The sequence below is a fragment of the Anguilla rostrata genome, chromosome 5 (assembly GCF_018555375.3).
Source record: "Anguilla rostrata isolate EN2019 chromosome 5, ASM1855537v3, whole genome shotgun sequence".
Classification (NCBI taxonomy): Eukaryota; Metazoa; Chordata; class Actinopteri; order Anguilliformes; family Anguillidae; genus Anguilla; species Anguilla rostrata.
Genome location: NC_057937.1, coordinates 43,711,907 through 43,732,202, shown reverse-complemented (window position 1 = coordinate 43,732,202; position 20,296 = coordinate 43,711,907). Strand labels below are relative to the sequence as shown.

The following is a 20,296-nucleotide window of genomic DNA, read 5'->3' as shown; positions in this document are numbered from 1 at the left end:
CAGCGGCATATGTCCTATGGCAATGCCTTCTACTAGTGTTTTATTTTCCAACACCTCCCAGGTAGAACACATGACTACCTGTGAACATCAGGCAAACAGAAATGGTGTTAATGCTGAATTATCTGTAAATGATCCTCTGTTCTTTTGGATAATTCCTGAATTAGAAGCATGCCAGAAATGAAGAGTATAAAAAGAACACACTAACAGTTGTCAGAAATGATGTAGAAAGAGATTGGGTTCCGTATAGCTAAGGGAAACACACTGCAGTCTTCTGAAAATCTCATTCCTTTTGCAGCATCTAGACAGTGTTCTATTGTGTTACCTTGTAATACAACCCAGTGGCACAGTTCACTTCAAAGTGTGTGGCAACGTACAGTTTTCCCCACTCCCAGACCCCGAAACGCTGCTGACCACAACAAAGGGAAGGGAGAGCTGACCTCGAATATGTCAGATACTTTTTTTTCCCTGTTTCCCCATAACAAGTAACATTGAAAAAGCCTCCCTTATAACATGACAATCTGCCTTTTATTCACCTATAATGACATCCTTGGATAAGTGAATGCTTTTTAGAACATCACAAAAGGATTTAACAGAATTCAGATTAACAAGCCCTGAGGCATGCTGGGACAGGGTTTTGAAGAGTATGCTATATATAGAAGATTTATTCTGGAATTTTAGGACAGCTCGTCTTATCACATATAGGTTATTTTTTTAATAATGAAAAACATGCATTATAAATGATGTGCTGTGCAAAATTCCAACTTGCATTTCCTTTTGAGACAGAGTTGCTAAACTTGCTCAGTGTCTGTTTTTGGTATAACCTTAAAAGAACAGTGTTTTACATGACATTTAAAATCACATGGGAAATTTGCTCATTGAAAACTAATTGAATAAAATTTTGTAAACAAATAAATATTACTGCTAATACTTATTGGAACGGAGAATGCTTTCAAAAGCAGTTAAATGTTATGTATATGGTAAAAGTCTGAGTAAGAATGCGTTCAAAGTAGTTTTAAACGCTTGTCCTTAGTTAACACTTAAAATTTGAAGACAGTGGAACAGAAGAGTGCTGGGCTCATGCGTGTATGTATGATTATCTGGACCACTGCAATTATGTCGATCAGCACAAGATGGTGCTGCCGAGCTTGAGCAAACGGTAACGGCCCAACGTTCACAGGTGTGCCACTTGTTGATAGTTGTTTGCAGACCCAAAGAATAGGTTTATAACAAATATTTAGCCTGTTGCATATAATATAAAGTGGATATTACTGAGTAATGATTCACAACAGAACTGATAATTAGTTTCTTTCAAAACACATTTTGGCTACACAACACATTTAGTTTTTATGTACCCTAGCGCCTAAATATTTCATAGATTAAGCGATTAAACTATGTTGTAGCCTAGATTTAGGATATAAAATATCATATAACATAGAGATTCTAATAGCCTATTTAAACATTTTATGTTGGGTGTAGCCGAAAAATCTAATTCTGCTTTTGGAGAAAAGATAAATAAAAATTAAAGACTGTGTCCTATAGCAAGCCAGCAAGAGGACTGTTATGTTTACTCGGGTTCGTATTCTTTATCCAGTCTTGGTAGCCTACATAGCCGCAACACATAGCTAAATCATAATATTAAAGCTATAGCCTAGTCTAATCAACCGATGACTACAATAGTATGTTTCGTGTTGCCTGCATTTTGGCTGTGCATGTTCAATTTAACGTGTTAATTAACGAGGAAACAATTCAACAGTATTCTATTAAAATAAATCACGAAATTCTGATCTTCGATTAGCACCTTTATTTGACCGTCACTGTCGAACCAGCGAGAGTGTCGCTCCTGACGGCAGGATGGCAATGGGCGGGTTTGTAGCGTCTTGCCTAATCGGGGCGGTGTACGGTGTCACTCCCCAAGGCCAGGATCATTTGTTTCTGAAATGAACTGTCCCACTGAACAAGACAGCAACAAGTGACTGGTCATTTTGGCAGAATGTCACTTCGGCAAATTTTCGGCTTTTGAACTTTAAAAGAAGTTGTATGTGTGTATCAGAGTAAATTCCTGGTAAGTGAGTTTTCCGTTTTTCCCCCTTACTGTCAGAATGCTTGGATGTGCCAATGAAAATTTACCAAGCGACAGTACTAGCAAGCTCAGACGCAACTGATTTGTGGCAGCTTGATTTGTTCAGCCTACTGCAGGTGACTGACTAGCCAGATGAAATGGCTCTAACAAGGTAACGTTACTGTATTTTGTAGTGATTAACCGTGTTTGGCTTTTAGTTAGGCTACCCAACGTAGCCTAATTAGCCACAGCAACTATTTGGAATGTGAATAATTTACTGTATAACACCCGGTGAGCGAGATAACTGGCTTATAACTAACATAGTAGACTAGTTATCACTAACAGATTTGCTAACTAGCTCGCTATCTAGATTGTTTAAGCACGTTGTCTCTCTTCCCTGTACCTTTTCGTATTTAGCTTGGTAGAAAGTTTCTCCATGGTAGTGACTCCAGTAGCATAATCAGAAATGTATTTGTGTCGACAAACTAACAGAGGAGGACTTTGCTTATTTGGCTGTGCTTTGTGTTTGGCTCGAAAAACCAAACGCTGCTCGAATTTCTGTCCCGAGAACAGTAACACTTCACGCGCCCAATTATTCTATTCTGTGTTGATGTAGTCGCAGTAGAACTTCGAATCGGAGTTGTCAAATGAGCTGGAGATAAGCCTTACCATGCTGCAAATTTGCCAGAGGATTGCTGAATATGGAGTAGAATCGTTTTGACAATGTGTCAAGTAGTTTGACCCGTCTCAGCCCTCTAGACAGAATAATTATTTTCACGTGAATGTTACTGAGTTTGTATGGTGGTAACCGTGATAAAGTAGGCTATAAGAAAAAAATAGGTTTTTCTATATGGCAATGCCACTGAATTATAGATTCATTCTAGATTTATTCAATTGATTTAATAGAGTGATTCCACTGGTCGTTGGCGCAACATTTCGGTATGAAACAAGTAGATGTGTAATATGTTCTTTATTTTACATTTCACCATTTGGTCGATGGTTATATTCACCCTATGTAGCGTGCTCAAATAATTTGCGCTTGCCTACATGAGCATGTGGAGGATGCCGTAAACAACTAAAAAGCGAAGGAGGGAGAGAGAGATTTCCCTCCTTAGCAGTAGGCAGTACTCCTGCAGAACACAATGAGAGGAAAGGGGCTACATTAACACCTCACACCCCACTGTGGATACATCTGATACTCGCACCCAAAGCAGCCATTATATCATTCTGGCATTTTTTTCTGCTCCGAGACGCTTTTCCTTTTGGATAAGGGTCCGTGTTGTAGCCATTGAAGCTTCCATCATTGTTATCCCCTTCCTTCTACAAGGGAAAGAGCTGCATGTGGCCATGTCCTTTGTGTATTAATAGAAAACCTGGAAGCACCTGTTGTGCAAGTTTTTATAGAAATCGCTAGTTTTGCACAGCTTCACCTCAGCTGCATGTTATCTGAGGGTGAGCATTTATCCCATGCTTTAGGAATCAGAGTAGGACTTCTAGTTTTAATTCTTACATTAGTACTCTCGACATATGGCAGTACTTTGTGCGCATTCTTTACAGTATTAGTTGTAACCTGGAGACTTAATGTTTTCACCGTGGGAACACTAAGGTTAGGGAATGGGACATGTTATCAGACAGCGGCAGGTTCAGATGTGATGTAGATCCTTAGTGTGATGGTGGTTTTAACTTGGTGTAATGATGCCATAGATTGCGACCTGACAGACAGTATTGAAACCAACCCGCTTACTATGAAAGCATGGCACCCGGATGTTTGTGTGTTGCTCCATGTGTCTCCTGGCTTTCGCCTGGGTTATTACTTTTCTCAGAGCTGAATCCCCTCCGCTCTCCAGCAATGAGCCAGACGTTTCTGGAGTGGAGTGTATCCTGTGGATGTGTTCTTGTTATCCTGACAGTGAAAATGAAAGGGGCTTACAGTATGTCTTCATTACAGACTGCGGAGGCCATCATGCTGAATCTCTTCCGCTCAGCCCTAGCACTGCCATTTCCTTCTTATTCACTCAGTTATTAAGAGAGACCTTTTATTTTCACACACGGATTACAGGGACCTGAATGCTGTTTTCTCAGTGTTTTCTGTAATCATTCGCCCTGTGAGTTCAATGTCGGATCTAACAGCGTTGGTCTATATTGTTTTTTTAAATAATAGGGCTTATCAGTAGGATTTCCTTGCAGCTCTTATTACAGAATTGTAACTGGCTCTGCTTTATGTGCTCACCAGCCTCTCTAGCTGAGTGTTATAGCAGATGCTTTTGCTTGAAATTGTGATTCCAAACCTCAGCTGTGCCAAAATATGATAATAAATATGGTTTGTTGTTTGTTATCTTACAAACAGACACTGTTGTGTGAATTGTAGGCAGATGCCTGTGTCAGTCCTTTTGACAGAAAGAAAACTGACGTCTCACAGGTTTGACTGGGAAATTCTAGACGTTTACTCAATGCATATGATACAGCCAATCCTCTGAGAGAAGAATAAAAGTTGCCAGGCATTGTGCCAGTACACAGTTGAAATGACTATAGTACTTATAAATGTAAACACTCCATGCAAGACAAGGGAGTGAGTAAAGACATTTTTTCATGTAGGCTATAGTAAGTTGCGAGGCTTGAGTAAACAAACATTTACATGGCATACCCTCTATGTAGTATCAGTTTTACACCATCTTTCATTATCATTTCTGAAACAAGTATATGGCAAGCTGTAGCCTACCTGAAGAACCAGAAAAACACTGAGCATTATTGGCACTGACCACTTGAAATGTTACATTTCACATCTAGTAACAACATGAAAATGATCGCTCAGCAAAAGGCCCTGTCACACTTTAACTGTACAGATCCCTTTAAATCATGATTATCCGGCTGCTTCAGTGGTAAACGTTCACAGTGTAATCACGCTGTTGCCAGTGAGTTTGTAAAAGAAACTCCATCTGGTTGAGGGCCCCAGTAAAGGCTCTGAGTGCCCAGAGAATGGTTTATGTGCAGGGCGATTCAGTTTGTTAGCCACCTGCTCATGTGGCATTAGTGTGCTTTTGTGTTCATTTCACAAGACAGGGATTAAGGTTTAAAGGTTGCTTATACATACTTGGTACCTGTGAACTGAATATTTAGAAACAAATAGTTTGGCCTGCTATGTGGTGAGGTTTGCAGTATCAGTTGTTAGACAGCATATTTTTACCTTTGAACACACCGGCAATGGGACCCCTGTTGGATATTTATCAGCTTTCTGTGCACGAGTTCTTCCCATGGTGTCCTGTTACAGAGAAAAAAGCTCTCTCTCCATGGGGGGAGCAGTTACAATGTGATTTATACAGAACTCCAGCAAATGTGATCCAGATCCCCTTAAAAACATCTGAAAACACACACACACAAGTGCACACATACACACGCACACTCACAAGCCCCCCCCCCCCACACACACACAGTATGAAATAACTCCTCTTTTGCTTGATCCTATTAGACTGCAGTTATGTATGTTTGAGGAAGGAGAGGGGAAGTGTGTTTCTGTGAACATACATGACTATAATTTGCACGTTCAGTATGTTTGTGATTTTAGATTTGCACAATAAATAGTTGCAAATATTCTATTCTATCATGATAGAATATGCGGTTTAATGTGGCATACATGCGACAGTACCTGGGTGACTGAGGTATGAGACCTACAGTAACAAAAAATTATCCAGTAACTAATAAATACCTTTACAATTGTTGACATAATCAAAGGTTTAAAATGACATCAGAACCTACTGATTTGCAAAGCGTTTTGAGAGGTTACATTAAATTGCGTATTTTTTCTGTCTGATCATGTGATTATGTGCTTGTTTTCAGCTATTGAGTCCAGTCCTGAGAGAGGGATTTTTAAATCATAAATGGAGTCTTACAGACTACAGCAGGACTGTGTCAAACATGAGTACACAACGAGAGCCGACAGCAATGGGACATATGGCCTCAGCATTCGGGTCAAGGGGATTGATGGACACCCTTACGTAGTAATGAACAACCAGAACAGGGGCCCTGACAGCAATGGAAATATTGGCAAGGACTCCTTTATGAACGACTGCAATGAGTATAACTTCAGAGGGGGCACAGTGTCAGATCCAGAGAACCTGCTTGTGGAGAAGCAGGTCTCCAACTCCCACAATGGGGCCAAAGAGCCCAGAGAACCACAGAAGTCTTCCAGCTTAAGGAGTATTAAGAGTGACCCAAAGCCTGTGAATCCTTATACTTTAGAAAACTTCTCCCTGAGCCTGAACAGACATCGCAGCCTGCCACCCAAATGTCCCTCTCCTGTGGAGACGACAACTCTCCCCAGGGCCTCCTTCACACCGGTCGACCGCAGGTCCCCCAGCCTGGACAAACCCAGAACCCCTGAACCACCGGCGGCTGGGGAGGAGGCCCAGTCTGATCCCAAGGGGTCACGCCGTTCCCAGACCCAGCCCCTTGCCCATAACCAAAACCGACCTCCAAGCCAAATCCAGGCTGAGCCCCAAGCCCAAAACCAACTTCCGGCCAAAACCCAGCCCCAGTTTTCGAGCCAGCCCAAGGCTCCAGCAGTGGGACGCACTCCCAGAGACTCAGCTAAGTTTACTAGCAGGTCTCCCAGCACCGTCGGTAGCGCTGCCAGCTCAGAGCATGGTGTTCGTAAGCCTGACGTTTTGCCCCTACGGAGACATGACTCCTGTGGCCCTGTGCTTCTGCCGTCCCGCTCCCGCCACTCCTCCACCTCCTCCACCCCCGACAGACACGTCCCGGACGAGGAGGCGTTGTACGCAGATAACATCAACCGGCACGAGAACCGGCGCTACATTCCCTTCTTAGCGGGCACGGGCCGCGACATCGACAGCGCCTCCATACCTGGTGTGGATGAGCTCATCAACAAGTTCGACGGCAACAGCACCAGTCATCGGAGGGGCAGGGCGGGGCGTCGGAACAGGATCAACCCAGAGGACCGCAAACGGTCCCACAGTGTGGACAGCTTCATTCCCTTTGACCTGAAAGAAGATTCTGAGTACCTGGACAGGTTCAGTAAGAACCAGGGCCGAAGCACGGAGCATCTCCTCCGCCCCTCGCAGCTGGGTCTACAGAAGGGGACTCATCACCAGGAAGAGAAAGCCCCAGCGCTGGATTGCAGTTCCCCAGAATCACCACAAGGGACAGTTTGCAATGGAATGTCCTCTGTTCTGAGGTGTAAAAAAGAGCTGAGGAGGTCTTCCACACTGCAGCTGAAGAGCAAGACCTATGAGGAGGAGAAGCCTTCACGGTCTGTGAAAATTCTGACCAGTACAACGCCAAGACCTTTGTCCAAGTCTAGCAGCAATGAGGTACAGCTTGATTCAGCCAGGGATACTCAGGTAAACCGCTTTATATTGCCATAGTACAGTATGTGAAATTGTGTGTTAGTAGTCATTTTATTTGACCAAAAGTCAATAGCTTGTTAGTAACAAGTTCACAAATTATTAATAATATAGGAAATATAATTGTCCTGAAAAGTTATGGTTAAGTGAGCTGTTAAAAAAAAACAGCCTTTCAAATGATTGTAATTAAGTGATTAATTTCTCTGCCTAGGTAACCCCTGATCTTTTGAAAGGTCAACAAGATATTTCACAACAAACAAATGAAGAGACAGCAAGACAAATATTGTTCAATTACCTCAAGGATGGGTGAGTATTCATGAAGTGGAAAGCATGGTGTTGTAGCTTAACGTACTTTGATGATGTATCCTCAAGCTCTTAACTCTGTTGTCCCCTCATTATCGTCACAGTGGGCTTGCAGTAGTGTCATTCTCTGAAACATTTTTAACTTCAACTTCAGCCAGTTTGTTGGTTTCTGCTGATTTATGATTTGATATACTGAATACTGTCATTCATCACTACGTTATGTTTACTCTAATCACTATCACTGTTCAAAGAATATGTTTTAATACTAGGTTCTAGACTGAAATAAAAATTTCCTTTCTAATTCTGGGCTTCACATTAATACATATTCTGAAGTATCTGGAAAATGGACATGGATTATTTCTGACATCTGACCACAGGTTACATCTGACACTTCTCATTCATCACTGTGCAGTGTATTCCCTTACATAAGGAAACATTAAACCTTTCTCTGATAATTCCACCATAAATACCAGGTCAGATTCATCCTATGCAAAAATGATAGCTGTTTTGTACAACTATACATAGCTGTCATAGGCCGGAGTGTAGCACAGTGGGTAAGGAACAGGGCTTGTAACCGAAAGGTCGCAGGTTCGATTCCCGAGTAAGGACACTGCCGTTGTACCCTTGAGCAAGGTACTTAACCTGCATTGCTTCAGTATATATCCAGCTGTATAAATGGATACAATGTAAAATGCTATGTAAAAAGTAAAAAGTTGTGTAAGTCGCTCTGGATAAGAGCGTCTGCTAAATGCCTATAATGTAATGTAAATGTAAAAATGGTGTGTTAGCTCTACATGATGTTAACTCTAATTTAGGCCTAATTTAGCTATTTTAATTCCCTCCTTAGTTTGCCACAAAACTATAACCTCTGTGCCAGATAACAACAGGTTGTACAGCTAGAGAGAATAGGGAATCAAATACTTTAAATCTTTAAATGTTTTCAGGTTTTTAAATCTGGAAAATGAATGTTTGCAACTGAGGGCAATAAAGCTCTTAAGAGGCTAAAGCTACTTGTGAAAACTCTACAGAAATGGTCCATTGTAGGGAAAATGGTCACTGTGTAGATGTAATTAAGATAATGTGCCATGACCAGCTATGGCAGTTAAATCCAATGGATCAGCAGTGACCTTTGAAGTCTGTACGGGTAGACCAATCCATACAAGAAATCTGTACAGCTGTAAATCAAAAACTCCCATGTCTACAATATCCTGTTGAGATGGGATAGATGGGCTTATTAATGTGTCATTGGGAGAATAAAAGGCTCCTTTGGATGTGCTGTACTTTAAAATGAGTAACATATACCTGTACAGTACCTTGTAAAATAGCTCATTTTAGTTGTTGTTCAATATTAAAATGGTAATGACATATCTGCTTATAAAAATATATAGTAAAAATGTGAAATTATCCTACTTGTATGCGAGGAAACTGGATGAAATATTTTTGGCCTGTTATGTGGTTGGCCAAGTAAGTTTTTTGACAGCAGATAGATATGTGTATGCTAAGATATCGCAAGAACTCTTAATATTGAAACACTTTTTACTAGGCATATCATATAAAGAGCTGATAGTGCATTAAATATTATTCATGAAGTGATAATCCAAATTTGGAAACTGAATATGCATGCATCAATCTACTGCAGCTATCTATACAGCACATGAACACTAACATATGTGCTTACTAAAAAAGTGAAGGGCAGTGAGTGTAAAATGGAGAGCTGACATTTTAAAGTACTGTTGTCCCCATATTTTTCAGGCAGCCAAGAATGACAGCCCTTTTCTCAAGTCTTATCCACCTCTTAGAGATTTGTTGTTTAAAGAACCTTTGTCCCATGTGTTTGCAGAAGCAGTGATAATGATGATGCTACCAAGAGGAAGGTCAACCTGGTCTTTGAGAAGATCCAGACCTTGAGGTCCAGGGCTGCTGCAAGCGTGCAGGGGGACAACGTGAGCCATTGTTTTAGAGGTTTATTTAGGCTCAGCTTGCCACTAAAACAGTGAGCTACTTATGTGAGGGAAGGAGGCTGGTACCTTACTAGGGTATTATGGTTACTGTTAATCTGTTGCTGCTGTTGTTTTCATGTTTAGCTATATTTTTTGGAGTTAGCTTTTTATTTATGTCAGGTTGATTGAACTCATTTTAAGGTGGAGCTGTTACCAGCCCCATAAATTCTGAAAAATATAGGATAAAATTAAAGGCACCTTGGGGCAGGTTTAATAAGAATAGTGATAATTAGCATGAGGCATGCAAAATTGCATCCCTGCATGTTTCCATTTAGCAGGACACATACTGTAAGTTAATTATGTAAATAATAATTATGTAAATAAACATTGTAAATTCAGCCTTCATATGCACCGTTCAAAATAGTGTGCCGTTCTTGAAGGGAAAGGAAATGTCATCATTACAGCTGAAGAGCTCCAGCTTGTTTGGGAGAAACCACGTGTAATGAATGTGTTTGCCTCCTCACAGCCTCCCAGCGCAGCTGCAGAGAGCAAAGCGCTGCAGGATCTCAGGGTCCAACTGGAGAGCAAGGTTACAGAGCTGACAAAACAACTGGAAGAGGAATCCAAGGTAGATCACCGGTTGCACCAGCGGACACATAGCCACAAACTTACTAACCAATCCATATAGAGTTTGGTCCTCTTGCGGCAGGGTTTACTCAAATTCTCAAATCCTGTGTCTTTTGTAAAGCTGAACACTACCGTCAGTTTGGAAAATAGCTAGCACAACCAGTTACAGTACAGTCTAAGACTCCTGAAACCCAATCTCCTGCTTAATACTGCTCATTGCTATTGCTACTGCTACTGCTTCAGTTAACTGTGACCAGCATTGCCTTGCTTGTCATATGCTTCATTCCAATGAGCTCTGTGCGATCCATGCAGAAGCAGAGGAGCCTGGTGGAGGCCTCTGGGAAGGTGGGGGCAGACACCAAGGACCTGGCGAAGAAGCTGAGCTCCAGTCAGGACGAGTGCAGGAAGCTCCGGGAGCAGCTGGCCAAAACGGAGGCTGAGTTGCGCTCTTCACTGGAAGAGTGAGTGAAGCACTGGCCCTCTGACACTTGTGCTACTTAAGTAGTCAGATACTGGAACTACCTCAGAGTGGTGGACTGACCAGTCAACCAAATGGGTCTGAAACTGGAAGTAGAATATACAGTTGCCTTATCAAGCTTGTTAGTACCACTGATGTGTTTTATCACTCACCAGAAACCCTGCTAGTCTATCGGGCAACCACAGTCTGCTGTGAATGTTTTCTGACTGAGTGTGGTGGAGTGCTTTGAGTAAGTCCTAGGGCCTATGGATGCATGTCTAAGTGCTCTTACTGAACTTAGCTGAACAGCATGCACATGTTCTTCCCATGGCCTCTGGAACAATGTGTGCATATTTTAACTGACCCGTGTGAAGTTATATGTTCTAACTAACTATGTTGAATACAGAGCAAGTGTGTTCTCAGTGACCTGTGGATAGTGAGTGTATGTGTTCTGACTGACCTGTGGATAGTGAGTGTATGTGTGTGTGTTCTGACTCCCCGTGCTATCCCAGGCTCTTCCAGGTGAAGATGGAGAGGGAGCAGTGTCAGTCGGAGATCAGGGACCTGCAGGACCAGCTGTCAGAGATGCATGACGAGCTGGACTCTGCCAAGAAATCCCCCTCCAGCGATGAAGAGAGGGAGGTCATAATGGAGGTAAACTTGGTGCTAGAGAACGCACACTCCACTGTGGTTTTGCATACTTCCTTTGCAGAAGTTATCTGGCTCCTTAAGACTGACCAATTCTGCAAACAGAGAATATGGTAACGCCTGTGGAGAATGTGTCCTTGTTAGTGTGTTGTAGTGACATTGTTATAGTGTGTCATAGTGACATTTGATACAGGACTCAGACCTGTGGCAGGGCATCATTTAGTGTCTATCTTATTTATTTTATCAGTCTTATTTGTTTTATTTTCTCTCTTTTGCACTTTGTTGTATTTATTTTAACATTTTTAATAATTCCGCTTTTTATGTTGAACTAAGGTGTATGAAATGTGCTATATAAATAAATGGTGATTGATTAATTGATTGATTGATTGTCCTTATTTTACAATTCTTGTAAAATAAGGACAGTGGACCAAGGATTTTATTCAGCTCCTAATTTCCCAATTTTTCACCCCCCATCCTATAGACAATAATGCACCTGAAGCTGGAGCTTGAGGAGACCCTGATCGCGAAGGAGGGGAAAGAGGAGGTTCTGCGCAAGAGGGAGCGGGAGCTGACTGCGCTCAAGGGGGCCCTGAAGGAGGAGGTGTCCTCCCACGACCAGGAGGTGGACAAGATGAAGGAGCAGTACGAGCAGGAGATCCAGAAGCTGAGGTCGTCTGTGGAGGAGGCCAAACAGGTAACATGACAGGCAGGGTGGCCTCAGGGTGAAACACTCTCTGTGACGTGCTCTTTTCCTATTGTGTGCATTACAATGTGAGGACGTTATGGTTCGGACCAAACCTAGACGTAATTACTCCCCATAATGAGTCAGCCATCTTTAATTTCGTATGTCTGGCTCCAAGGCCTACATATGTGTACATTCAAAAATGGCGTGTGAAAATTGATATGTACAATATGAACATCGACACTAATATATGCTTTGAAAGAGTCAATATCGAATGTAACATAAGTAAGTTTAAGACCGTTTCATGGTGTCAATCTGAAGTGCAGCATATTTGCTATAAACTGCAATATTTTTAGCATTTATTAGGATATTTTAAAAATATGATGATCATCTGTTATAGATAAATATGTAGCTTTTGGGCCTATTTTGAACTTTACACAATCAGTTTGAATATAGTGCTTCAATTTTGCTGTTACCGACACTGTACAGCAAGAGCTGAGAGCAGCTTTTAGATCCAGTTCTGGTGTGACTACACTGTGATGGAATTTGAAAGTGCATGGCGCCCTATTGCCCTCAACTAACATTTCATATCCCTGCCAGTTTTTCAAATGCTTCTATCTGAAAATGAATAGGCATTCAGAGACAGTTTACAGTAGGCTCCCATTGTTATGCACATGACGTCCTTCTAACCTGCTCATGGGCAGTGTTTAAAATCGAGAAATCTACGCTGCTATTAAGCCAGGTGGAAGAATCCGGGTTAGGTTCTTATTAATCCTGAGACAATGACATTCCGCTGTTCATGTGTAATGTTCCTTTTCTGATTTTTTGTGACTCATTTGCTCCAGTGGAATGTTATCACAAACTTCTCACCCTTTCCGCTCCTCGTTCCTCCCTTCCACGACCCCAAGCCTCAATTCCGAGGAACAGACAGATTAGATCAACGTCTGTATGGTACTTAAATGAAATTTGAGCATTTGGTTTTCTTCTCCACAAATGCATTTACCAATAGTGATTCCCCAATCTGTATTTGTGCAGAAAAAAGTAAAAACACTTGGATTTGTTAAGAGCAAATATTGATTGAGTTCAGTCTAGAGATCCATCAATGCAGGTTGGAGATTGTTCTGTGCAGTTACTGTATATGCCGATAGTAATGCTGCTTCCAAGATTCTTACCTCAAGACTGAGTTCACAGAATTTGTTGATTACATTTGAGGCGTATATAGAAGACCTATTATATGGAGCGACCTACACAGTTTACATTGTTTTCATTCAGTCCATTTATACAGCTGGAAGTTTTATTGCTGCAGGTATGTTGCTCCACCTCAGAATCAGACCCACAACCTCAGATGTTGCAGGCCCAGTCCCCTCCACAGACTACTATACCCTTCAGTGAGAGGCATACTTCTAAAATAATTTTGTTTGCCATTTAAAGGAAAGATAGTGTTTTGGCAGCAGTTTACCGTAATGTCTCCCAGGTAGGGGGAATTTCAGTGGGCATAGTATCCCCTTACCTCTGTGCCACAATTGCTCCTCTGGTTGACTGACAAGCTGTGCTCTATCTGCACAAACTTCGTGAGCTTCAGAGTAAGGCTTACAAGTACAGCTGAGCTTTTCTAATAGGAAAGGAAAAATCATAGGGATGGTTTAAAAAGTGACGGTACTGTTGGATTTGCTGTCCTTTCCCACACACATTTCAATTGATGTTATGGTAAGAAAGAATTATTCCCTTCTGCCCTATTATTTCAACTTCTAGGAGTTCCTTGACATAAATTATCATTATTTTATTATGTAATATAATCTAATTAGTGCTCAGCATTCAATATGAAAATGTATTTTTGATAGGCAATGTACACCACAACAGCAAGTTCCGTTTGAAAAGTTGTTTTAGAAATGCATGTAATGTGTTCAACCATACACTTTGCCTGAGTTTCATTTTCTCAAAGAAACACACTAGGCACTAGGTCTTGGAGCAGGCTGTTGACTGTCAGACAGAAGATGTGGATCATGTGGGGAGTTGGTCCTTATTTCCTATTTGAGTGTGCTGGTCCCCTACATGTCCTTTCGCCTCTGAGGGAGGGTGGTCCCATTCTTCTCTCTCTCCTGAGGTCATTTCCTTCGTTAAAAAAAGTCCTTTCCTTCTTGGCAGAAGTAGCAATGTGAGTGTTCACTTTAAGAGCCAAAGGATGTATTCTCACTTTGTCCGCTCTACAAACATTGGAGTGTTTTCATTTCTATTCAGGTCTTTTAAAATAGTCAGGAGTACTTTAACTGGTGTTCTTAGTGCTGTGGAAACCCCAGTTGTCTGGCTATCAAAGGAAGTTGTCAACAAGCAGTGTTTATGGTTTACTCAAAATCCATTAACAGCAGTTCATCAGTAGGGTTGCCAGATGTCGGGTTTTTGACTGCAATGTCCAATTTTCAAAATATTTGTACTGTACATACCCGGTTTGTGGTCCTGACCAGACAATGCAATGTCTGGTCAGAAGAATAGAAGGAAGAAATTTAGCGTTAGTTTCAAATGCTCCCCGACCTTGTTCAATTCCGGCAGTTTATGTTGTCCGGGTTTGACAAATTCCAAATCTGGAAAACCTAGCCCTAGCGCTTCCTCCTCAGTAGTAATGAGCTGGTGGAATGTTTGGCCATCTTTGTTGGGGAGTGCAGTGGCAAGCTGTTGCTAAAGTTAGCAAGTCATTTGGTACTGTATAGCTCTTTGCTTTTTTTTTAAAGTGGTTAATTATGAAAGAATATATGGCTGGTGCTATAGATTCCTAAACATATCAGGTTTTGTTTTGATTCCTTATGTGGTGATTTGTGTGTTGGTTGCCTATGAGGATGCTGTGTTTGTGTAAGAGGAGATGAAACCAACACATACTTGTGTTACTTGTATTGTCTGTTTTAAAACTGTAATTGAAATGGTATGAGTCACATTGTACTGTCCTTCTGTTGTAAACTGCATTTGTTGCGATTGTGTGAATTTAAAGGTCTTCTCTTTAACTAGGAAGATTATAAGAAATTTATAGTAGAAAAGAAGGAGAAATGTAAAGGTACAGAACAGTGTGTATGTGCAGCTTTGTTGGAGAGTGTGCTCGTGGACAGTGTGAAATCTGTATCCTATTCAGCTTGGCTGATTGGCCCTGTTCTCTGTGCAGGTGAGGGACCTGAGCAGGGTTTCAGTGGTGGTTCTCTTATGTCACTCTCCCAAATTCCAGACTCTCCACACCCTTGGTCAGGATTGTCCCCTCCTTTCTGGGCGATTGATCCCTGGTCTTCGCTTGCTCACTTGGCTGCATGTTTGCATCTGGCCCCCCCAGGTTTGTCCTGGTTGAAAGGGCTCCCACAGGAGGTGGTCTGTTTCCTCAGCTGATGACAGCTGCAGTCAAAAACTGGGTCTGATTTAGTGAGCAGCGGGGAGGGAGGGATGGAGGAAGCGAGATGGGGAGGGAGAGAAAAAGGGGGGTGGAATTCTGCCAGAGAGTTGGAGGAAAGAGGGTCGCAACTGGATTTCGCTTTGGGCCCGTTCATCTGGTTACAATCTAGAGTGTGTACTCCCCGCTTGAGGAATCTGCCCGTACAGAGAAAGAAGACTGCAGACCACCAAAGAAAGTTGGGATCGGAGGAAGTTTGCTATGCAGCATGTTCCATATTACACATGCGTGTGTGGTTATGTGCGTATGAGAAGTGAGCTGCAGCAGCACACCTGAAAGGAGACCTCTTTCGGTTTGAAAGCAGGACGCGGTAGTGGCCCGATTACGGCTCCTATTGTGTGTTTCTGGTCTCAGCTTGGCAGCTGTGTTTGAATGACACTGTGCCAAATTGTGTGCGGGGCTTTGTTTTTCTCACGAATACCCCCTGGAGAGCCCATTTGGAAGGCGGGGCGATGGTTCACGTTCCACAGCAGGTGAAGTTAGGGGAACAGGCCGCAGGTACAAAGCTTGGGACCTCCGTGATTGAACTCCACCTGGAGGCAGGATGAATAGGAAAGTTTGTGATTTTGGAGATTTTGGAGCCCGAAAGTAAGAGGGCCCACATTTCGGTCATTTGTTCTGCACATAATGGCAAAAACAGAGAACAATTTTGAGTCTTTCATTTTAGAAGGGGGTTAATGTTTTGCGTAGCCACATAGTGAAGCAACATTTTAGCTTTAGATTGCTATAAGAATCATTTTCCTTACACAGAGGGTTGATGTCCCTGCAGATATCTGACTCACCTATACCAAACAGGTCTTATTAATATTACTTGATATTGAGACTTGCTACCTTCCTGCAAGTTTGTTCAGGAGTAGATTGATTTATAGAACTTTTTATGACACATAATAGCTGGTTAATTAGAAATGTTCCCATAATTATAGAAAGGAAGTGATCTTTTGGGATTTGGTTCTTGATCTGTTTACAGTTTAGAAGTCCCTATCACATGATTTTGTTTCTGGGTGTCAAATGCATTTGGCTGTTTGCCATACAACCACTCAGGAATGTTCTGGCAAGTTCACCTAACACGAATAAGATGATTAGTAAGTGAAGATCAATTGTTTGTTGTGTAATGATGCTTTCATAAAGGATTGTCCAGTGATAATTTGGTTTAAGCTTCATTTCAGAATCACATCATCAATATTGTAGCCAGTTATATTCAAGAACTTGGCTAAGTATTGCTGGTCCCAAAACAATGTTATGCTACAGATAGTAAGGTAAGGTAAGTATTTATGTGGAGAAAGATTATACTTAACCAGCACTCAGCAGATCCTGGTTGAGAAGCTTATAATAACAGTAGCTTAGTTGTGAATTGGCAGAGATGGATTTCCCAAATGTGGTCACTTCATATTGTGTGATGTAGCTACTAAATCTGTGACCATTGCATCATCACAGCTGGATCTGAGGGAAATGACATGCCCCTTTATCCTGTTTACTGCTGTAACGGTAAGCGAGAGAGCGAGAGCAAGAGAGGTTTTCCAAATATATAGTATCCTGTGGGGCAGTGCGACATATTGTTTCTGCTCTGGAGAGCCATGTTGGTTAAAAACTCATCACTCATTCAATTTTACTTGGTGCTTTTATAGTGTGAAGCAAAAACAATGGATTTGTTTTATTGACTCCTTTAGTTGTTGTGTCTGACCTCAGCATGCCCTGGCTGACCCTTGTTGACTCCATGTACTGACAAACACCTGTAGTGTGTTCAGACTCCCTAACGTCAATCTCTTTAATCTGGACAGCTCTACTTTCCCCATGCGATCCAGAAGGGATTATCAAATATCCTGGCCTGCTAATAAAAATGACTGATTTCAGCAGAGATATTATTATTGGTTTAAGGAACAGTGTTGGGGTCAACTCAGGGTCAGAGTATACTTTTAATTCAGTGTTGCACAGAATCATTTGACAGCAGATTAACAGGAATTTAATATAAAGTTTTATTTAGATTAAAAGATAAGAATGTCATGACAGTAGAAACAGTAGTGCTTCAGGTCTATGTAAGGTCAATTTCTCTCCTGTTGCTTAGCATTGTGCTACTGAGCATTTTCTGTAAAGACTCTGCAAGCATAAAAGCCCATGTCAGGGCCATGCCGTCTAGTCTGAGTATACAGACAGGCCAGAGACCTAGCATCCTCCAAGCCTTGTGATTTGCGGTGTCATTAACCCCATTCTCTCAAAGTGGACACTGGACACAACCATGGGCTAATGTTTAACAGTGAGTAAACCGTTGGGAGTATGCAAAGGGCCCTTGAAATGCCTCGTGTATTGAAATGGAGATTGATTTTATGAGACAAGGAGTCAGTAAAATTAAAATAAACGCAGAGAGTAATAATCCCTGGGATCATTCTGCAGAGCCCCTGGTTCTGAGGAGGTGGGAGGTGGGATGTGTGAGTGGGAAGTGTGGGTAGTGTAGGTGCAGAAGGATGGAAATCCTGAAGATGAAACAAACTGCTAAATGATTCCTGTCTGGAAACTGGGATTCGGTTCCAGGCAAAGCGTTGTGCACCATGTTAATGAATTAATCTGCTGAACGAATGCCATTTCCCTCAGATTCAAAACAGCAGCCTTCTGGCTACAAGCCCTGTTTTTTTTAACATTGTGCTTGTTACATCCCCTGCCGTAACAGTGCTTCAGTATGCAAATATGACTAAAACCGGCTTCACATAGATGAAATGACTTGGTGCCCCGAAGCATATGGAGACAGGCAATGCATGGATGCGATGCTGATGGCTGGACTGCACTAAACAGTGTGAGAAATGTTGGCTACCTACAGTACAAACAACCAAACTGTGCGCTGTAAGCTTGCCTTTGGCGGCTGTGCGTACTTCCGCTTGTGTAACACTCATTTTGAATGCAGATATTGACATGTTTCTTCTTGTGGAAGTTTTCTGTAGGCTTTTAAAAGTGACTCGTGTTCTTTGCAAATCTCCCAGAACCAAAGTTAGCCTACAACAAGGTGTCAGAGATTGTCACGATTGTTGCGTTTTGTTTTCATACCACAATTGTGTAGTGCGTAGGCAGAAAGTGTGGGTTGGTTTTGGAAGCTGCAGGTGGATTCTTATCCTGGTTGGGTTAAACGTCAACAAGAGACACGACAGAAATATGACCAAGCTGGGTGTTCTGGGGAAGGGAGAAATTAGGGGAAATTTCTGACACCCAGAGAACAGTGGAATGCAGCTGTATTTTTAAAATACTTTTCTTGTTCACGTTACCGTCATGGCCTGCAGTTACGAGGAATTGTTCTTTTGGATATCTGGGCCTGTATCATTGATGTGGTCATGGTTGACCAGCATGAATGCACCTGCCTAACTGATGAGTTTCCTGTTCTAACGCATGCGATTCAACTTTGCTTCCTCCCCACGACCCCTGTGACCTCCTGAGTAAGGGGGGGGAGTGAAAGGAACGCTGTCAAACAGGCTGCTGCCCACAGCCGGTTGTTTTAGTTAATGATCTGTGTTCTCATCGTTCAGTGACTTTAAGCCTAGTCTGAGCTCACGCTCCAGAGCCTGAACGTGACTGGCCCCTGGGGCTGCTCCCCCTCTGTCAGTGAAGGCCTGCGGGGGAGGAGGGTGGTGGGTGGTGGGACTTTGGACTCGACAGAGTCAAGCTAAATCCATTGCTTCACTGCTAATGGGTAGCCAGGGGGCTTACAGTGGCTTTCTAATGGCTGTGGGTTAAGTCCCCAAACACATGTCCACACACCAATGTGCACACACACACATACAAACATGGACACACGTGCATGCATGCGACACACACACACACACTCACATGCTCGCCCACACACATGCACACACACACACACACTCACATGCTCGCCCACACACATGCACACACACACACACACACTCACATGCTCGCCCACACACATGCACACACACACACTCACATGCTCGCCCACACACATGCACACACACACACACACTCACATGCTCGCCCACACACATGCACACACACACACTCACATGCTCGCCCACACACACACACACACACACACCTGTCAGAAGGCCATTTCCTCACCCTGTAATAACGTTGACGTCTTTCGGTTTCCCTGTAATTGGCGCTCTTGCATTTTCAGAATTCCCCGACAAACAGGGGTATCTGCCTCTGATTCAGTAATGACCATATCCTGCACAGATACGTCAGCTCTGTACCGGCAGTTATCACGCACACCCTCACTGCAACCTGTCCAACAAGGCACAAAAAGCCTGAAATGTGTTGATCTGGCAATTCCCTGTTCAATCCACCTGGGCTGAACTACAGCACACTATGTGCATGTGCATTATTGTAATTTTTCTACAAGATTGATGCATGCAATAAAAATGGCAGTATGATGAATATTATGCATCTCATTATTCAATTATCCATTTCATTACAGTGCACACTATTATGTATCTGATCTGTTCTACCGTCTGTTTAAACTTCAGCATTTGTACTGGATGAATTTAGGTGCAGTGCCATATAGAAAGCTAAACTAGCAATCTTATCTGGGATATGGGACTGTGGATCTTTTTTAATGTAAACTGTAAATCGTTGCCCTCGCAGTTGATTTTAGTGTAAGATGCTGTCCTGTTTCGATGGCGCACAGCCAAACCTGTTATTTGGCATTCTTTTCATGCCTAATTTTCTCCAGGGATACGTCAGTTCCACTGTAAAAAAGATGATGTGATATGAATGTGTTTTTCTGGTGTTACATTCGGATCAGATGTTAAGCTTGAGGTGTGTAAGTCATCTTGTGCCACATGTCATTTCTGTCAGGT

At 42.3% G+C, this 20,296-nt stretch overlaps 1 protein-coding gene across 2 annotated transcripts in view; it reads left to right on the top strand.

Annotated features, from left to right (window-relative positions):
* Positions 1 to 1,844: 1,844 nt before the first annotated feature.
* The window catches only part of LOC135255345 (cingulin-like protein 1), a 32,610-nt gene continuing 14,158 nt past the window's right edge, over positions 1,845 to 20,296 (top strand). The window contains exons 1-8 of one of the 2 annotated variants that reach the window (XM_064336394.1): positions 1,845 to 2,062; positions 5,894 to 7,416; positions 7,631 to 7,725; positions 9,563 to 9,665; positions 10,189 to 10,290; positions 10,602 to 10,750; positions 11,259 to 11,400; positions 11,876 to 12,088. In XM_064336394.1, the coding sequence (XP_064192464.1) occupies positions 5,935 to 7,416; positions 7,631 to 7,725; positions 9,563 to 9,665; positions 10,189 to 10,290; positions 10,602 to 10,750; positions 11,259 to 11,400; positions 11,876 to 12,088 (2,286 nt within the window). In that variant the 5' untranslated portion in view covers positions 1,845 to 2,062; positions 5,894 to 5,934. Of the gene's footprint in view, positions 2,063 to 2,096; positions 2,232 to 5,893; positions 7,417 to 7,630; positions 7,726 to 9,562; positions 9,666 to 10,188; positions 10,291 to 10,601; positions 10,751 to 11,258; positions 11,401 to 11,875; positions 12,089 to 20,296 lie in introns of those variants that run through there. The other variant, XM_064336395.1, reaches the window with a different exon arrangement.